Here is a 20,836-nt window from a genome sequence, read left to right on the forward strand (position 1 = left end):
TCCTCAGTGTCCCAGCAATGCCAAGAACCCCAACTTCAGGGCCGCCCTGAAGATTTCTCTTTGGCATCCAGGGCTTAAGGGCCTGGCCCCCACGGAAAGTCACTGGGGGAGGGAGATCATGACAGGGAACGCTTCCTTGGGGACCCCAATGATGTAATCAGGCCACATGTGGGAAGGCAGATGAGAGGGGGCAGAGGCTCCAGGTTCATCCAGCCTCACTCCCTCTCCTGCCTGAGTTTTGACCCGGCCCTGCCTCCAGCTGAGGGGCCTGCTGTTAATACTCACCTTTCAGCCAGCAGCTCCAGGGGAGGAGTGCCCTGGTCCCAGCTCTTCACCATCCACGCCGTGTCAAAGGCTGCCAGGAAGCCGCGGGCACAGCCGGTGCCCATCGGCCAGAACGGCTGCAAAGGACACATGCAAAGTTCTAGTTGATTCCAGTGATCCCCAGAATGCCATCCCATTCTATCCAGCACTTGGTGTTTGCCAGGCCTGTGCGAGGCACTGGGGGGACAGAGAGGTGACAGGCAGTCCACTGGGACTCACCACAAACACCAATAGCTGTAGCACAAAGTCACATGCAAGGGTGCTATGACACGGAACAGCAAAATTGCTTTGGGGGCTCAAAAAGGCAGAGGCAACACCACCCTGAGGGAGGGAGACAGAAATCAAGGAACGCTTCAGGGAAGAGTTGCATTCGTGCTGATTTTAAAGTATGAAAAGGATTCTGATCTTGATCCGCTCAGAACAGTGTGGGCGAAGACTTGGTGGCGGGAAAATGATGGAGCCGGATGGAAAAAGAGCCCGTCTGGTTTGGGTGCAGCAGAGAGCACGGGCGGGAAGTACCGGGAGAGAGAAAGCTGGGAGGGAGGATTGGGACAGAAGCAGGGGAGGTGCTGAGTGCTTAAGCAAGGAGCTTAGGTTAGAGTCCGCACACAGTGGTGAGCAAGCATTGATTCACCAAGCTAAGTTCTAACTAACCTGTTCCACGTGCACCCAAAGCGTGGTTTGAAACTTGATGCTAACTTCGGATAAATACATCAACATTTTTTGGTCAGTGCTTACATCAAGATAAAAATTTACCCTTTCTGAAATCATTCATTTAATGTAAGACTCCTAGCATCTGCACATTTTCTGGGAAGAATTTTGAGCAGGGAGGCCATGGACTTTGGGGCCCACACTCCTTTCTCGCTCCTATTCGAACTCGATGCTGACAGGCTACAGAAATCCACCCAGAGGAGGAAGAAGTCTCCAACCAGCTGCGGATCTGCATGCTCTGGGAAGGATGGCCTGACCCGGGCCGCTTAATTTTGTACTTCAACCGAGAAGTCGGCCCAGAAAAACCCAGAGGGGCAAGAGAAAGTGTTCCTGCCTGTAGACAGGCAGAATTGACCCCTCTAAATTTCGTCAAAGGTCAGCCTCTGAGGCAAGGACGGGCTCGGCAGAGTCCTGCCAGTTGGCTGAGAGCCTGTCCTTCTGTTGGGCTGCAGGACAGCAGATGCTGCCAGTTAGAACAGCAATGTGGGGATCTGTCTTCCAGCAGGAATGAGGGGGCTCCAAAAGCAGGCGGTACCTCAAGCAAGCTGTCGCCCACCAGGGCCACGAGCAGCTGGTGTGACTGTCGCTCGCGCACCAGGGCTGCATTCTCGGAGGCATACATGGAGGTGAAATCGAACATGGCCACGTCGGGTTGTCCATAATGGTTCATGGCAAAGTCTAAAGACGGCAGCTGGTAATTGGTGGCGAAGTCTGCAGCTTCGCGTGCGTAGGAAAGCAGGTTGTCCTGGTTCACGTTCTCTGCACACAGCAGCATCTCTGTGTCAATATAGTCCTGGGAGAAGGAACAAGAGCACAGTGTAACAACCTGCCCCTCAAAAGGGCAAGGAGTCATACCTACTTCTTTGTAAAAGGACATGGAATGGATTTGCAGAGAGGCGAATCAAAACAGAAATAGAAAATGGGGGTCAAGGGAATAAAGAGGAACCAACTCAGCCATCTGTGAACATTAACAGAGTTATGATTAAGCATCAAATTTGGCTTTGAGCTTCCTGGCATCCAAGGCAAGAGGGAAATGTGATATATTACAGGGCTTTCCTTATCAGAAAGAAGGAAGCAAAGAAATTCCTAGGGGAGGAAATTTTTTCCTGGCACTAAATTCTAAAATAACTGTCTGACATAGGAATTTTGACAGAGAACATGGTGTTGTCATGAACAGTCTACTCAGTAATGATCCTGCAGCAAATATAGAAGCATGTTTCATATGGCTGGTCCTTGTGATAACTTTCAGTGAAACTAAAAGACAAAAGAGCAAATGAGTAAGATTGATTTTATAATGGACGAAGCTAAGCTAATGTGGTCCAGAAATGCTGCGGCTAGCGGTCAGACAAGTCTGAAAAAGAAATGGGTAATTGGCATAACTCTCAAACTTTCTCTCCACGATCAGTTACCCCTTTTCTCAACAGGCTGAGGGCTCCTCGGGGCTCTGCTCTGCTCTTACAGTGTTAATTGTTATACTTCCCTGCTGGGAGGTAGAGAACCCTGAGCTTAGAGGACTAGTATATCCACCCTGGAGGGACACTGGCAATGAACTATAGGATGTCTCCCAGAGTCCAATCTGCTCATTGTGTGGCTATAGAAACTAAAAGACTATCTTTCCCAAAAGGTGACACAGAAAATGCAAATCCCTTGGGGCAGGGGGCAGGGACTAGTGTATAAGACCAACACAGGCCTTGGGTCAGTGAGATCAACAGGTCAAATTCCATCTCTGTTCACTGACTGCATAAATTTGGGCAACTTATTGAACTTTTCTGAGTCTCCATATTCTCACTTGTAAAATGTGAATTTGTAAAATGAGACGAACAAAATCTACTCCCTATATAGGACCATGTGAGGACTGAATGAGACCGTGGACATGACTCCCTAGCCCAAAGCCTAGGAATTGGGAAGTTCTCAATGACTGGGAATTCCTGTCCCTAATAAATCAGGATGGCACAAACCACACCATATGGTGAAGTGATCCCAGACCCACCGAGTGCAGCAGCAAGGGCATCTAGAAAGGTCTAAGAAGGCACCTCCTCAACTACAAACAGTGACCTACTGTGGCAATTTTCCCAACAGCCACGATTTCCCAGAAATTCTAATACTTCCACATCCAAGCCACGTCAACTAAATGGAACCCAGCGTTGGCCCAAGAGCCCTTTGTCAGGTCGTGGCGTCCAGGCTGGAGCTCCTATTATTCGCTTTCCTTTCTCTTACCTACTCTTACATCACATAATCACTCTCCTTCTTGAAGGTGTGGAAGAGTGAATGGAGAGATCTCAAAAATACCCCCTCTTCAAAACATGCCACAACAACCCCTGTGGAGGATCGGGTGATGGATGAATGTGGACACTGTATGATGAAGGCGGCACCTGGTGCTGAAACCACACACAGGACTGTGGGGACCTGGCCAAGGGGCAGACCGCCCAGCTGTGCCGGGATGACAGGCACCTGGCCCAGGGCTGCTGGGAGGAGCCATAGGGCCTTGCAGGGCAGGAGGTCCCAGGTGAGCGGGCGGATGGCAGAACAGACTTGTAGGGAACAGATGAAAGCAAGGATGAGAGAGAAAAAGTGGGAACGGGGCTGTAATAAAGTGGGCAGAGCTGAGGAAGGAGTGCTAAATGAAGATAAAGGCAGGGGGCGAATTTGGACCTCATTTTGCACAGGCCCAGTTCTGGACAGAGGTGGGGAAGGAGAGAGGGAAGCAGTAAACATGAGAGAAGGGTGGGGAATCCAACAGGAAGACTAGTCACCCCAAGTGAAAAGCTGGAAAGAAGCGGTAGACCAGAAGAGAAGGTCAGACAATGGCTGTTCACTGCTTCAAATGAGGGTGGACTCGGCATTGAGACCAGCTGTGATGTGTATACATCCACCTCACGCACCTGGCAACCAAGCTCCCTCCTACTGAGGTAAGACCAAGCCTGTGTGTGCATGGACCAGCAGAGGTAGGGGCCAGGAAGGATGGACACAGCTGGGAGCCCAGAGGCAGGGTTTCCTGAGGAGAAACTTTACTCTCCCTTAAGTAGTCATAGAAAGAGGCCCAGAGATCAGCAGGAATAGATGGGGAAGCAGGTCAGTCAGTCATTCAACAAACATTCACTCAGCACCTTGTGCATCTCGAGGAAGACGCTGACCCATACAGGGACAGGAAAACAGGGGACTTGCCATTCCTCTGGGAGCGAGAGAAGAATGGTATTTTAAGTAGCTCGGGGTTGACGGGTCAGCTCCCAGCTTATGCAAATGCTATAGAGCTTGGCTGGACACCTGGAGACTCAAGCCAGGGCTCCTGAACCAAATGGTGTCCAGTTCTCCCATGTCCAGCCATGGCCTCCTATTTCTAGAGTTCATGTCTTATACCTAGAGGGCCCTCTGCACCAGCTCAGCTGATACTCCCAGATTCTCTGAGGGAGAAGGAAGGCCTTGATGAGGACAACTGTGGGCCTGTGATCTGCTCCCAGCTCCTGCGATAATTATCGGACCACAGCGAGGAGCTCCCACCCACCTGTGCCATGACACAGAGCCTGAGAGGGGAGCATGGAGGGGCTTTGACAACTGCCAAAAAATCAAGTCACCATGAGTAACATGTTGTGGCCAGGACAAATACCCTGGGATGACCTGGGAGAACCTTAGCATCTCAGCAGGCCGGAGTACTTAGCCAGTGAAATAGGAACCCCAAGTCAAACTTGGCCTGACTTTCCAGGGGTGGGATAAACAAGAGTCTCCCTAGACCCTCCCCTGCACCCTCTGTGCCTGCACCCTGGACCCCAAATAGTCCTTCACTATCTGACACAGGCATCTCAATAGGGGAGGTAACTTTGGGAGGGACACCTGTGGAACAGAGGGAAAATGGGGACATGGCCTCACCTCCCCCAGACCGGATCAGCAGTGGGGCACCAGGTGTTGAAAGGCACTGCTCGCACATCTGCTGACTGTGCTAAGTAGGCTTCATTCAACCCCACCCTCACACCCCCGCCAACTCCCAGCCTTCTGTCCAGCAGCTCGGGCTCTCAGCAAAGCCCTGAGCTGATGTGGAGGAGGCCCAGGGGAGGGCTGGGTTACTAAAGCTGCCCAGCTGGCTGCCAGCACAAGCTGGCGTGAGGATAGGCACATTCTTCTCTGACAAGCAGCGATGAATGGTCACCGTGCTGCCTGGCCTACAGGCCAACACCCCAAGAGCAGGCTGACCTTGGACTGCATGATCCTTATCTTAAGGGTACAGCAGCAGCGGCAGCTGCAGGAACAGGGTCTCTGGAGGGGTTGAAACCTGACCAAAGAAGGTGCCAGCCTGGTGCTGGCCACTCCATGTGCTCCTTCCTTGCAGCCCTGCTCTCTGTATAAGCATGAAGGTGCAAAGGCAGGAAGCAGAGGCCAGGAAGCCAGCAGGACAAAAAAGCAAGTGTCCAAACCAGGCAGAGAAGTTATGGAGGGAAGCTACCAACTTGCTACATGCCAAGTGCTCTGTATACGTTTTAAAATTTATTCCTCTGAACAATCCTTTTAGATAGAAACTATTATTCCTATTCTGCAGACAAGAAGACTGAGGTTCAGAGAAGGCAAACAGCTTAGTCACAGTCCTGAGTTAATACGTGGCAGAGCGAAGATTCAACTTGAGTCTTCTTGACTGCAATAGGGCTTTCCCCCATACCATGACAAGGGGGCCGCAGCGTGAAATTCACAAGTGAAACTGCCTGGATCCCACTAGGACAAGGAGCCCTCATCTGCCTCCAAAGTATGTGTGTGACCTCCCAGAAAAGAAGGCAGGGATGAGACACTTGAAAGGAAAAGACTCAGCTGATCTCTCAGTGGTTAAGAACCCACACTAACACCTGGGTAAGAATTTCAGCATTTCCCCCTCCCGCACCAGCCCAGCTCTCTGCAGAAACACCTCTGCCTCTATTGTTCGTGTGGGCTCCTCCATCCAACACACTCATGCACCACCAAGGAGAAGGGCGTGGTGGATGGTGGTCCCTTCCCTCTTCCCCCCATTACTCAGTTTGTGGCAGGATGACATATGCTCCCGCACTCGCTGATGCTGCCAGCCCAGGTCACAAAGGGAAAGACAGGACATCATAGCCAAGCGATACGTACATTAATGATGACACCTTTGTCAAGCAAGCTCTGCTTCTTGGCAGTCATGACAAAATAGTGGGTGCAGTCCTTGTAGTAAACAATGTTCTCAAGATCAATCCCTGAAAAGAGAAGGTTCATGGACTCAGTATTATCTCCTCAGCGCCTACTGTGTGTCAGGAGCCCTGCTTTGCCTCATTACGGGTCTCACTATTTACCTGCAGAATATTGGTGTTCGACAAGTTTTTAAGACATACAGGGCGAGCAAAGATAAGATCAAGTGCCAGAATTTACCCTAGTCACCACAGTCCCACAAAGATACTATTTCTTTTCTTTTTAAATTGAGATATAACATTGTGTAAGTTTGTGTACAACATGTTGATTTGACACATTTAAAAAATTTTTTATACTAATTTTTTTTTATTTTTGGCTGTGTTGGGTCTTCGTTGCCATGAGCAGGCTTTCTCTAGTTGCGGCGAGCGGAGGCTGCTCTTTGTTGCTGTGCGCAGGCTTCTCATTGTGGTGGCTTCTCTTGTTGCGGGGCACGGGCTCTAGGCATGCGGGCTCAGTAGTTGTGGCGCATGGCCTTCGTTGCTCCGCGGCATGTGGGATCTTCCCGGGCCAGGGCTCGAACTCGTGTCACCTGCATTGGCAGGCGGATTCTTAACCACTGCGCTATACATTGCAATATGATTAAGCCACTGTTTTTCTTTTCTTTTTTTAAAAAATAAATTTATTTATCTATTTAATTATTTTTGGCTGCACTGGGTCTGGTGCACAGGCTTCTCATTGCGGTGGCTTCTCTTGTTGCGCAGCAGGGCTCTAGGCCAGGTGGGCTTCAGCAGTTGTGGTTCATGGGCTCTAGGGCACAGGCTCAGTAGCTGTAGCACACGGATTTAGTTGCTCCGCGGCCTGTGGGATCTTCCTGGACCAGGGCCTGAACCTGTGTGCACTGCATTGGCAGGCGGATTCTTAACCACCTCGCCACCAGGGAAGTTCCCTAGCCAGCTTCTTTTAAAACTCATAAAGCCCTTTGGGGCTGTAGACCAGTATTTCCAAGTCACAGCTGAGTACGTGCTGCAGGAAGGCACAGTGCTGTCTGTGGCATGGCAGCTAAGTGGCAACAGAACCAGGATTTGAACCCCAGCCCGTCTGATTCCAAGTCCCATCCACCGTTTCCTCCATGTGACCAGAGATGCAAAGAGCTGTGTGAATTCTCCAAAGACTGCTAAGGGACATTTCTACCATCTCCCTGTTATGTGTGAAAACCCAGGTGCCCTGGTAGAAAAACTCAATCAGAGGACTGGGTTGTATCTTTCTGTGCTTTCCACCAATTGCAAAAGACTTTATAGACTAGGTTTCTGCCTTTAAAACAAATGCCGTAAAATGACAGCGTAGCTCAGTGTTTCTCAAAGTAGGATCCCTAGCCAGCAGCGGCAGCAGCATCACCTGAGCACTGATTAGAAATGCAAATAACTGGAGCCCGACCCCAGGCCTACAGAATGGGAAACACTGGGGGTCTGGCCAGCAATCTGTGCTCGAAAAGGCCATACAGGTGATTCTGATTCACACTCAAGTTTGATAACCACTGGTTTGGTTTCTTTGAAGGGAGAGAAAGGAACAGACGCGAGGCAACTTATCAGCAGTTATCACAGAGGCTGCTGGGTAACCATGGAAACCCCTTTATGACCGTTAAATAGGAAACAGCCATCAATGCACAGGGCCCCCCAGAGGATCCGAGGAAATACATCCCTCTCATTCTGTGAAGGGCACTGTTGTCGAACAATGGCCAAAGGTGATGACCTTTGCAAAGTGCAAAGGAAGCTCATTGAAACATTTGGAAAAACAAACTTGATGTCCTGTCATAATTTATATTTAGTGGTTTATTTAAGCATTTATTTTCTTGGTTTTTGAGGTGAAGAGAGGGCTGGAGAATTCTTAAATCATTCTAAAGGACATAATATGCTGGAAGGAAATACTTTTTTTTTAATATAAAATAATGCCACCATAGTGACCCTCAGAGGGTCATGCAGTGGACACACATTGCTGTGGCCAGGAAGAAGCAGAGTCTGGCTCAATAACTAATCCCATTCCTAGAAAGCTATCTTACGGAAATAATCCAAAGGAAGTAGTTTTATTGGTAACAGTAAAGAACTGAAAGGTTTAAATCAGAAGTCTGCAAACTTTTTCGTAAAGGGCCAGAGAGTAAATATTTTGGGCTTTGTGGGCCATCCAGTCTGTGTTGAAAGCCCTCATGGCACCAAGGTAAACAAACCGGCCTGGCTGCATTCTAATAAACCTCTATTTATGGACTATAAAATTTGAATTTCATAAATTTTCAATTTGTCCCCAAAATTTCTTCTTTTGATTTTTCTGCAGCCATTCAAAATATATTAAAAACCATTCTTAGCTTGAAGGCAATACAAAAACACATGGTAAGTCTGCCAACCCCTGGTTTAAATGCTTCAGCAGTGGGTGACAATATATCCACTTCAAGAGCTATTCCGACAAACCTGACCATCAGTAGGACTGGGCACAATGGACAGTATTTAAAATGTGATGCTGAATGAGAAATGGAGAATAACAGGACTGACACTATGGTAAAAGCTCTAGCCACGTAAAAAGTAAGGATGCAGGTGGAAAATTACCGTCAAGGCCTACACGAAAATGAGGACTGTTCCTGTGCTAGGTGGTGCTGGGCGTTAATGATTTATTTTTAGTACAAAACTTCTATTTAACATTGTTACACTGCCTTTTCAATGAGAAATATATGTATTTCCAAATCAGGTTAAAAAGAAAGGGAAAAAATCTTAAATTTACTTAATTGGGAGCAGGAATTTCATCCCTCTTCGCCCTCACCCTGCTTTATTTTTTCTCCACTATCCTTATAGACCACCTGACATGTTATTTGATTATTGATGGTCCCTCTGCAACCCATAGAATATAAGCTCCGAGAGAGGGGGTTTGCTTGCTTTGCCCACTGCTCTATCTCACGCCCTTGAACAGCATTTGGCACATAGTAGGTGTTCAATAAATATCCGTTGAGTAAATGAATGAATCCCTTCTTTCTTCAAGTCCCATGGTTTGGGGACAACTGTTGCCCCTGGGTGAGTGTCGTGCCCCACCCCCACCCCAGCATCTGTGACTGTTCTTGAGGGAAAGGGCAGCAGGTGCACTGATAAAAGCATCTATGCTTCTTCAGGGACCACCCACAGGTTACTGGCTCCCCCTCAGAGTGCTCCGGGATCTCCACATTGGCGTCAGGCCTAGATTCACCAGCCTGCATTAGGATGGTTTCCATGGCTGTCCCTCCCTAGACAAGGAGCCACTATTGGGAGGGTACCGTGTCAACCTCGACTGTGTATCCCATGACATTGAGTGCGGGCATTCAATGGGCACTCAGTAAATGTGTCCTGAGTAAATAAATGTTTATCCAAAAAAAAAAAAATGTTTATCTATTTTCATGTACAACATCTAGAACTTTCCCTCAAGAATCCTTCTTGTCCCCGAAGGAATCCTGCCCATTATTAATCCTAAAGAGAAATCCCTGCTTCCACTTTATCAGCGTGAGTCTCCTGTTCCCAAGAGCTGGGAAAGCTGAGTGCCCTCCTCCCCCAACCCCTGTACGCTACAGAGAAGCATGGACGATGGCCTGGTTTGGAGAAAGGTGAGGGTCCCACCTGTTTCTTCTTTAAGATCCTGAAAAAATTTCTGATTGAAGATGAAAGCCACACCGCTAATCTCTTCCACCTTGGCCTCAGCTGTGCTGTTTCTGTTTATGAAGTTGGCGGTGATCGCAATAGCCAGCTTCCCACGGAATTCTTTTCTTCTGAACCCTGTGGGAAGAAAAGGGGAAAAGTGGGTCTTTCTTCTGGATTTGGTGTGAAAACTGGAAAAGATTACTGAGAAAGCTATTCTCAGATGGCCGACAGGCCAGTGAAACCAGAACTTTGGATCTAGAAAACAGGCGGCAGGCAGAAATGCTGAGGTTTGTCCCCGAGGAGAAAACCCGTTGGAGGCCTTTCAAAGTCAGTGGGACTTTTTCCTTCTCTAAAATCTATAGGACCGATTATCCTGGTTAGGCTTCCACAAACAAAAGGCTAAACTGTGCTTCTCCAATGGGCAATCACAGGGCTCATCCTTTAGAGGATGTGTTAGGCGTTGCTGCAAGGTAGTCTCATGAAAGACTCATCTGCACTTTAAACTTATACAATTGAAACTACGTTGTCAGCATTTCTCACGGTTTCTTTTCTTCTCCCTTTGAACAGTAGAATTATGAGATTGAATTCCTGTGCAACAGAGATTTTAACAAATTTTCTTTCTACCTCCAGTCCATAGTGACTGGCACTTAGTACACAGTCAATAAATGTACAATGAATACATGGAACTCTAACTTGCAATTATTTTAGTTCAGTGATTAATCGAGGCTCTTACAGTTTTCAACGGTATACACTGAAATCGCTTTTTAATGGCCATAAGAATTCTGCACCCAATTACAATATGGGGTTTTTTTCCCTCCCACGCCGACAGGCAATTCCAGGACAGCAGCTGGGTGTCCTACACTTCAACTCAATTCTGACACTATCTACTCAGAGATGGCATCAGATCCCACAGGTTAAGGGCTCAGTCCCACCAGACTGCCCCCCACTTCAGATGCCAATTATAAGCCCATGTTGTCACCTGTGCTTCTGACTAATCAGCTATAGATTGTAGGTTCAAGGACTCCCTCCTTGGATTTGATTAATTTTCTAGAGTGGCTCTCAGAACTCAGAGAACATTTTACTTCCTAAACAACTCGGGAACAGCCAGCTGGAAGAGATGCTTAGAACAAGTTATGGGGAAAGGGCATGGAGCTTTCACACCCTCTCCAAACAACGTGTTCACCAACCCGGAAACTCTCCACACCATCTCCTTTGGGTTTTTGTGGAGGCTTCATTACAGATGTCGGATTGATTAAATCACTGGCCATTGGTGACTGAACTCAATCTCCAACCCCTCTCCCCTCCCAGGAGGTCAGAGGGTGGGACTGAAAGTTCCAACCCTCTAATCACTTGTTTGGCTCCCCTGGCAACCAGTCCCCTCCCTCCCTTAGGTGCTTTCCAAAACTCTCTTCATTAACATAAACTCGGTGTGAAAAGGAGCTTGTTATGAATAACAAGACACCCATTTCACCCTTATGGCTCTGAATTGATTTCAGGAACCACAGACAAAAGGCCAAATATCATAACAAAAAATGCTCCTATTTGCCCTTATCGCTCAGGAAATTCCAAGGGTTTGGGTAGCTGTGCCAGAAAGGGCACAAAGACAAAATATAATTGCCTTATTATAAACCACACTATCACAGGCAGTTGCCCAGAGGATCACAAGCAGGTGGTCCCGTTTCAGTGGACCACCTCCTCCTAATCCCTTTTCTTTTTAGCATCTGTCTTTTCCTGTAGCCCTGAACTTCCCCTCCATCCCAGGTACTGCTGTTTACTTTGCTTAATGCAAGGCATTTGTCTCGCTAGCAGACAGAACCATTGTCTTCAGCACCTGTGGGAATTCCCCTCACATTGGCTTACCAGACACTGAAGCCTCTTGGCGATTCCCACACTTCTTTGTCAAAAATCCCTTTGACTAAAAAACTTGGGTTGGGATTCCCTGGTTGCGCAGTGGTTAAGAATCCGTCTGCCAGTGCAGGGGACAAGGTTTCGAGCTCTGGTCCGGGAAGATGCCACATGCCACGAAGCAACTAAACCCGTGCGCCACAACTACTGAGCCTGCGCTCTAGAGCCCGTGAGCCACAATTACTGACCCTGTGTGCCACAACTGCTGAAGCCCACGTGCCTAGAGCCCATGCTCCGCAACAAGAAGCCACCGCTATGAGAAGCCTGCACACCGAAATGGAGAGTAGCCCCTGCTCGCCATGGCTAGAGAAAGCCCGCGCGCAGCAATGAAGAACCAACACGGCCAAAAATAAAATAAATTAAATAAATTAATTTTAAAAAATAACCTTGGGTTTCTATACATTACTCCCTCATTTTGGTTCTTCATTAGACCTTTGTGGAAACGGTCAAAATGGCCACTAGTCTCTAGTATCTAACTGGGGTTATTTTGCCCCCCGGGGCATTTGGCCAAGTGTGGAAACGGTTCTGGTCGCCACAACTGAGGGTGCGGCTAAGCATCCTACAACGCACAGGACAGTCCCCACCACAAAAACTGGCCCCCAATTGCCCATAGTGCCCATTGAGAACCCTGCTCTAGTCTGCTTACCTGGTCCTCAGTTGCTCAAGTGGTTCTCCCCCTTCCTGCCCTGCTTTTCATGTTCACAAAATATCAAACCATCCCTCAAGCTGATCATGGATCCTGGATTTTTATATTCACGCTTACAGTTTTCTCAAACCATCAGAATGGGCTCAAAAATTCTAATAGTACAGCATTCAGGTTGGCAGCTTAAAATTTTTTTGTTTGATATCCGTTATTGATTGCTTGGGGCGAGGGAGTGGGTATGGAAGTGAAGAAAGAGGAAAGGAGCAGCGGGTGTATAGCAGGTGGGAAGTGCCTCAGCTAGGCAGACTACATACACATCCTGAGTTCTGTGAGATCAGCCCTTGTTTAGGGAGGGTGTTCTGTCCTCAGAGAAGGTGCCCTCCCCAGCAGACATCTGCAGCCTGCAGCCCTTGAGCAGGACAAGCTCAAAATGCAGACCTGTTGGGCTTCCCTGGTGGCGCAGTGGTTGAGAGTCTGCCTGCCGATGCAGGGGACACGGGTTTGTGCCCCGGTCCAGGAAGATCCCACATGCCGCGGAGTGGCTGGGCCCGTGAGCCATGGCCGCTGGGCCTGCGTGTCCGGAGTCTGTGCTCCGCAGCGGGAGAGGCCACAACGGTGAGCGGCCTGAGTACCGGAAAAAAAAAAAAAAAGCACACCTGTCCCCAGCGCAAGAGATGCCATGTGGGACCACTTTGTCCTCAACCCAGGGTCTTAAATTAGTACAGCTGGTGCAAATTAGTATAACCTGTGCACCAATTAACCTTGGGGCTGGGGTGGAGGTGATTGAAGGCATTTCTCCGCAATGGCATTTCTTCCTCTCTCAGCCTGAATAGATTCTTCCCTAAAAACATGTTAACGCTTCCAAATTTAGAAGTAGAGAGGCACTGTTTTGTTCTTTGACAGTTCGGGCGAAACTTATCTTACTGCCCAGCCGTGAGCACGCTTTAAAGTTATGAGAAGAGACGGGGTTCTCCGTCTGGGTTATTATACTTCACAGTAAACCAGCACCATGAAGGGTATGAAAATGGTCCTCTTAGTTGGAAGAAGTATGAAAGCGCTTAGCACCATGGCTTTCACACTGGCAGATGCTTAGTAAATGTATGTTGATTTTTTCTTTTAATTTCCATGGTGCTTTTCTTTTATAAAACATTTTTACATTTTCCCAGCCCTTATAGCAATCTTCTGAGAGGTTCTATTATCAGTATTTTATAGTTGGGAGAACAGAGGTTCAGAAAGTATTAAATGGCTGTTCTCTAAACACTCAGCCTCAGGCACAGCAGGGCAGTCTGGCCTTCTATCAAGACCCCCATCCAGCTTTGGCACCTGCCATCTTGCCCCCCTTCTCCACACCCTTCCTGATATACCCTTTCCCACTCCCATCCCTCCATCCTCAGCCCCCGGAAGAAGAAGAGTCTTCACCTTCCAGCGTGTTCCTGCGGCCATCGGCTCCAATGATGACATCAAACTCAAACTCTGACAAAGAGTGGTCTGCAGGGAGAAATTCTGCCCGCCAGCCAATTTCTGCCAGGACAGAAAAATGAGATGAGTTAGCAGGACAGAGTGATTACATGCCCTCTGTGTTGGTCATGAGAAATGGATAATGCGACAGGTACAGGCACCCCAGACAGAGGCTCCAGCGGAAAGACCCAAGCTGTCCAGATTCACACTTGAATTTGGAGTCCTTCTGGCTTTAGCTTCAGTTCAATCCAGCACAAGGTAAACCAGCAGTGCTAACTCCACGCCTGGTTTTACTGGTTTCTATAAAGGGTGGGAGTCTATCCTAACGATCCTCACACCAGTCTCACTTGCACCTTATTTATGTCAACAGATTCTACCATGTTCTCTCTGTATCCCCCCATTCCTCGGTCCCTTCCCATTGCTAAACAGAACTAAAAGCTTGTGCAGGGTATAATGAAACCAGCGTGAATTACTACTTTATTATGCTCAAACGTTCTTGTTGGGCAATACACAGTCTTTTATGAAACCATTTTCAGGTGCAATCTTGCTGGTTACCCATAATTAGGATTTAACACCCACTAGGGGTCTGGGAAAGGTGAAGAGCACACAGGTCTCAAAGTTAAATTACAGCTGCTGTCCTGCCGCAAAAGCCAACTAACATCTCCCCTAAATTCTCAATATTCTGGGCAGAGGATGGGAGAAATCAGAGTTGTAACCTGCATGTGAAACTATGAGGTCCCTGACATGAAGCTGGACCAAAAACTGAAAGCCCGGCCCAGCGGCAGAAGAGTTTGATAGTAAGTAAGATGCAGAGGCATCATGAACAAGCTCTCTGACCACGATGTATATAAAAGATCAGAATTTATATATATATACTAATAGGAACAAGAGATGAATTACTAAGTAAGACATACCTACAATGGGTGAATTTCGTGGTTTGTAAATTATTCTTCAATAAAGCTCAAAAATATTATATACTAAATAATATTTTGAACATTTATTTCATATTTGCTCTAGAAACTTCACTTTCTTTACTGGATTTTAAAATATCACGTGGGTATAATAAGTGTATCCACATATCTATGTGTGTATACACACAGCTTGAAGAGTATGCGAATGAACTTTACCAGACAACCGAATCTATGTCTTTTTCCTACTACCGCCTCGTAGTGACAGGGTAACCAAATTATATGTTAAATACTTAATAATAAATCCCCTGGGAGCTGAAGAGCAAAGCTCAAGTGACAGCAATGGTCCACAAAGGTAAAAGATCCTTTGATGAAATTATGCCAAACGGCTCTCAATAAGAATAACCTTAACAGGAACATCCTCTAGGAGCTGCAAATATGATTTCCGTTTTGCAATTTCTGATTTCTAGACCAAAAGGAAAATGATACTGTACTTTGATTTTCTTGATCTTCAGGAGGCTCTAGAACCTTCACGAACTCCACATTCACATGGATTTCAACCCCCAATATCAAGGCCACCTTGAACAGGATGAGCTGCAACTGACGAATACCTGAGGGGAAGAGATGAACTGTCGGTAGCAATGTCCGAGTGCCTCCTGTATACAGAACACTATTGTCACTGCTCAGTGATTTCTGAGCAATATAGAGGCATGCCTCATTTTATTGCACTTCCCAGATATTACATTTTTTACAACTTGAAGGTTTAAGGCAACCCTGCGTCAAAGCAAGTACTCCCAGTGTCATTTTTCCAACGGCATTTGCTCATTTTGTATCTCTGTGTCACGTTTTGGCAATTCTAGCACTATTTCAAACTTTCTCACTATCATTATGTTTGTTATGGTGACTGTTAGCAGTGATCTTTGATGCTACTATTACAAGAAGATTACAACTCACTGAAGGCTCAGATGATGGTTCACATTTTTTAGCAATAAAGCATTTTAAAGTTAAGGTATTTACATTGTTTTTTAGACATAATTCTGTTATGCGTATATACTGAAAAGACTATAGTATAGTGTAAATATCACTTTTATATGCAATGTAATTCATGTAACTCATTTTATTGGGATATTCGTTTTATTGCGATGGTCTAGAACTGAACCTGCAATTTCTCCAAGGTATGCCTGTACCAGTAACGATCATTACTGAGTACTAATTATGTGCTAAGCACTCTGTGTTCTCTCATTTAACCCTTACAGTGGCCCTTCGGAGTAATTATTCTCATTTTATTTTTTTCCTAATAAAAAGAAATTTTTTTGTTTTGGCTTGCCAGATCTTAGTTCCCCAACCAGGGATTGAAACCGGGCCCTCAGCAGTGAAAACGTGGAGTCCTAACCACTGGTCACCAGGGAATTCTCTATTTTCATTTTAGAGATGAGGAATTAAGGCTCAACAAGCCTAAGTGACTTGCTCAAGCTCACACAGGAACAAAACTGGAATGTGGACCCAGATCTGTTTCCGAGACTGTGCTCGAGCTGTTAGGTAATCCTCTAATGATGGTGGCTCTCTCTTTCCTGCCTCCTTCCTGAACTGGGCTGTGGGTTTGATAAAGTGAAGATGGAAAGAGGCGTAAACAGAGAGACAGCAAAGAGCCAATACGTAAAGTCAGAGAGCAAGCGGCTCACCCTGTGGGGGACTCTACCTAAGCTCTCAGCCATCCAGGGTAAGGGGTGGGGTGGTGACTCCTCCCCACAAAGCTGGGCTCATGATTTCCCACCTCCTACCCACTCTCCTAAACTCCCCCAAGGAGTGGCTCCTTGTTTCTCTATTTTGTTCCTGCCATTGAGCACAAATGGGCATGCCTTCAAATACATTTCTGAGAGCATAAAGTTTCAAATTATCTGTGGGTCCCTCTGTATTTTGTGGGCTTCACTCATTTAACATTTATTGAACAGCTACCATGTGTCAGGTGCCATGCTAGGCCCAGGAGACATGGAACACTGTCTAACAGAGGAAACATGCGTAAACAGAATGGGGCAGGGCTTGGGGGCTGGGGGCAAGGTGGGTTGCAGAACAGGCCCTGAGCTGCAGTCCTGAAAGCCAAGGGAGGAGGGACCAAGATACCAGATCCCATGGAGAGATTAAGAAAATGAAGACTACAGGAGGCCAGGGCACGGGAGGTTGGGAAGCTTCTGGAATTTCTTTAGCACAGTGGCGGGAAGAAATCAGACTGCAATGGAAGGTGGCATGAGTAGAAAGTATAGGCAAAGTCTATGTCGCCTCTTTCTAGCATAAACATTTTGAGATGAAGAAAAGTAATGGGCTCTATCAGAGGACTAGAGGGCAGTGTGAGGTAAGGGCAGGTAAAAGGAGGGAAGGAAAGCAAGAGGGCCTAGAGTTGGAGAGGAAGTGGCCAGCTCGGCCTCTGGCCTCTGGCTGGGAGGAAGGAATGGGTACTGGGGAGAGGCGAGGGCAGGAGGAAGGAGAGGGGGCTGGGATGGGGAGTGCCCGTCAGCACTGGGAACTGGAGGAGGATGCTGACACAGGACAAGTGGGGAATTGCGGAGCAGTGCCGAGGACCAGGTCACAGCTGGGGCTGGAGACCATGGTCAGTCTGAAAGGAAGCCGATCAGCTGGGGCTTAAAGAACCCAACCCACCTCCTGCCTGGAAACAGGCTGTGGGGGAGGCCTGGCCTCTCTTCATAGTTTCAACATTCTTCGTCTGTCTGGTTTTGGCACCCAGTAGGTGCTCAATAAATTCTCCCTGCCTCTCTTCTCGCAGGTATTAGAGCTGCCCTTGACAATGATCACTCTGAACGTTCGAATCTCCGTTCCAGTCCTGCCAGTGCTTCTGCATGCTAGCATATTTCCAAGGACTAGGGGTTAAATGGGGGCCCCATTAATGAGGCAGTGAGGGGCTCCTGGCTGTCAAGGCAGCCTGGCAGCCTGGGACCTCCCCAGACCTCCTGATGCCCGGCTCTGCCTCTCAGCAAGGCTCGATGGGAAAGTGGTGCATAATGCTGTCTTCTAGATCGGTACCAATGTACATTCTTCTGTGGGTGGTAAGGAATATCTGGAAAGCTGACACTGCAGCTTTCTGGGCAAATCCAAATTTCTTTCCAATAGACTCTTGGAATTTTCTCATCCCGGAGTGAGAACAAACCCTGGGCCACTGCTGGTAAGTTCTCCTGTATCTGACTGAATTACACCTTGTCTGGCTGATAATTCTCTCCAGTTGTTCCCGCCCTAACCCTACACCCTTTTCCCATCAGTGCCTGTGCTCATAAGAACATGGCTCTCAGGGTTCTCCTTCCACTCACTGGTTGAGAGACTGCAGCTCTGAATTAATTCTGGTTTAGGGATCCCGACTGCTTCTTGCTCACTGTACCCCACTGAATGCAAAGCACTTCCTGAGCACCTACGACCTGCCAGGCACAGAGACAGCACATTTCACACATGACCTCATTTAATCCTCTCGGCCCTCCTGGTAGGCAGGCATCAATCACATTTAGGGGAGACACAACTGGGGCTGGAAGAAGATAAAGAATCTGAGCCAAGTCACACAGAAAATGGACAAGACAGATTTTGGACCCAAATCGGTTCAAATGCTTGAACTCTCTTTAACTTCCCTTTTATGAGTCATGATTGCTGTATATAAAATGGCTCAAGACCTCCTCCCTGCAGAGCATGAGGAGGGAGGCTGCTCTTCCAAAGCCTGTCTGCACAGATCTTGCCTCGAGAGACCCAGGCCTAAGTAATGTCAGAGCGAGAGGCCTCGATGCTCACCTTGCCCCACCTAAGCATTCAGGGATGGCCCGGGACCTGAAATCCATGTTTCCAATTCCCTTTCTTTTCTGGGTGAACCCCCATCACGATGGCCTCTCTCTTTTTAAAGTTCAAGGAAACCTGGTACAGGATCTGTCAATGGTGGCATTCCTCTGTTCTAAAACCTGCCCTGGTTCCCCAAACAGGCAACACGGTGTCCCAACTCCTTTACCCAAGAGGTCCCTGACAACCTGGCCCATTGAATGGTTTTATGTGGCTCCCTCTTCTGAGCTCCTTTAGCAAGTCTGACTGCTCTGTTAAAGCACATTTTATTATTGACAGAATCTCAGTGAGTTCTCTGAGGGTGCAGACTCTGTTACTTACCTCTGCCTCTGTTTCCCATATTTCATTCATTCATTCAACAGAAGTCTATTGAGCATCTACTATGTGTCAAGTACTCTTTTATGCCCTGGAGATACTCTGGTGAATGAGACATACCATGATCCCTGGCCTCATGGTGCTTCCAGCCTAGTGGGGCACAGCACAGGGCCTGGAATTAAATGTCTGCCAGTTGGATGTGTGGAGCCCCCAGAGACCTGCAAGATGAAATATCCTGGGGTCTCCACAATGTGGAGATATACCCCACCCAGGGTCAGCCCCCTCCCCACATGGGGTGTCACCAGTGGCTCCACTCACTGATATGGTCGATGGAGCCGGCACAGAACTTCCCATAGAACTTCTTGGCTCCCAGGCCCCGCAGGTCATGGATGGTGAAAGGCCAGAGGTGCAGCACGTTGTTCCGGGAGAAGGTGTCCCTCTTCTCCACCACGACCACTTTGGCCCCCAGGTAGGCAAGTTCAATGGCAGTGCGCAAACCACATGGTCCTCCTCCAATGATGAGACACTGCAGAGGGGAGAGAGGAGAAAGGCACTCAGCAACCTCTAGCCTTGCAGACACAAGCCCCTAGTCAGCAGCGTAACTGGGGAGCAAACCCCCATCCACCCAAATCAACCAGTGAGTGCAAACTGAGCACCTGTTAGGACCCGCCATTCATCCATCCGATGTACATTACCTGTGGGCCTACCACACACCAGGCACTGTGCCAAACCCTGTGAGGGACACAGAGGTAAAAGGATTCGGGGGAGGCACAGTAAGATACACGTGAGGTTCAGAGTTAAACTGAACTGGGCTTAAATCCCAGCTCTGGCATTTAACCTCTTAGTTCAAGGTGGATGGAGAGAAGGACACTTTGGGGGAAAGGAGGGAAAGGAGAGAAAAGAGACAAGGATTGGTCTGGAACTAGACGTCGAGAGTCTGAAACGTCAAGTGAAAGAGTATGGTCTTGGCCCTGTAGGCAATGGGGCCGTGTGGGCAGAGGTGACAAAACAGGATTCTGTTCAAGTCCCATGCTAGGTCTCAATGGACCCTGTCACACTGAACAAGACAAGGGTCCTTCCCCAAGGAAGCTACAGCCACTTAGGAAAGAAGGGAAGATACATAATGACCTACTGAACTAGTTATGCTGGGCAAAAGTCCTTCCATTCAAATAAAGTCTTATGTGCAGCACCGATCCAATAAAAATGGGAAAAGGGTGATATTCTGGCTGAGAGACATCCCCATGCAGCAGCCTGCCCTATCCCAGGCAATTCCTGAACCACCTTCAAGAGGCAGGAGTTCAACTGGGGGGTCTAACTAACTGGGGATACCCCAGCAAAGTCACAGGGAAGGAGATCTGCAACCACACCCCACTGCTTGACATTGCACAGGCATCTGGAAACATCCCTTCTGCTTGGGATCAAAACTTATCTTAAAAAAATGCATTCCCCTTCCCCTAGCTATATTCCATCATCCAGTTATCACTCATCTGAGGCCTCCAGACTCCCAAAGGGGAACTGCAAATAAGCATATCAGAAGCTCCCACACCACAATCAGTGTGGCTTACTCGTTGGAACCTCCCAGAGAGTTGGTGGAAACTCTGTTAGGGGAAATGAAGTCACCGCTGAGATACAATTCACTCCAGAGACAGGGAATGGGTATGCAAATCCTTTTGCTTCCTTTCTGGTTGGAGCTGACTGCAGAGAACCAACTCCCCCAAGCCCAGCTTCCCTCTTTATCTCACACCCCAAACAGCTCCTCTGGCTCAGACATAGCCAGACCATGACGGGCATTTCAAAGCAAGACTCCAAACCCCGACACTCTGAGGTTGGCTTCGGGGTTAAGTCTAGATTCACTGCATTTCTTTGCAGTTAGCGCATCTTTTCCTGTTTGCTGAGTTCTGTCACTCCCGGGCCAGGGGTGGAGTGGGGTGGGAGGATGTGGGGTGAGGAAGGGCAGGAAGGGCAGGAGGGGAGCCCTC

The 20,836-nt window shown here is 48.0% G+C and overlaps 1 protein-coding gene across 8 annotated transcripts in view; it reads right to left on the bottom strand.

The window, feature by feature from the left end:
• Nucleotides 1-20,836, bottom strand: part of MICAL2 (microtubule associated monooxygenase, calponin and LIM domain containing 2) — a 219,578-nt gene that overhangs the window by 112,632 nt on the left and 86,110 nt on the right. For all 8 annotated transcript variants that reach the window (XR_003004813.1, XM_024757127.1, XM_024757126.1 and 5 more), the window contains 7 exons: nt 19,176-19,383; nt 15,212-15,328; nt 13,771-13,872; nt 9,783-9,938; nt 6,124-6,224; nt 1,571-1,828; nt 286-401 (listed from right to left, as the gene is read on the bottom strand). Coding sequence is in view for 7 of the 8 variants with exons in the window: in XM_024757127.1 (XP_024612895.1) it covers nt 286-401; nt 1,571-1,828; nt 6,124-6,224; nt 9,783-9,938; nt 13,771-13,872; nt 15,212-15,328; nt 19,176-19,383 (1,058 nt within the window). In the remaining variant the exon portion in view is untranslated. The remainder of the gene's footprint in view (nt 1-285; nt 402-1,570; nt 1,829-6,123; nt 6,225-9,782; nt 9,939-13,770; nt 13,873-15,211; nt 15,329-19,175; nt 19,384-20,836) is intronic.

The sequence above is a fragment of the Neophocaena asiaeorientalis genome, unplaced genomic scaffold (genome assembly GCF_003031525.2).
Source record: "Neophocaena asiaeorientalis asiaeorientalis breed wild unplaced genomic scaffold, Neophocaena_asiaeorientalis_V1.1 scaffold504, whole genome shotgun sequence".
Lineage (NCBI taxonomy): Eukaryota > Metazoa > Chordata > Mammalia > Artiodactyla > Phocoenidae > Neophocaena > Neophocaena asiaeorientalis.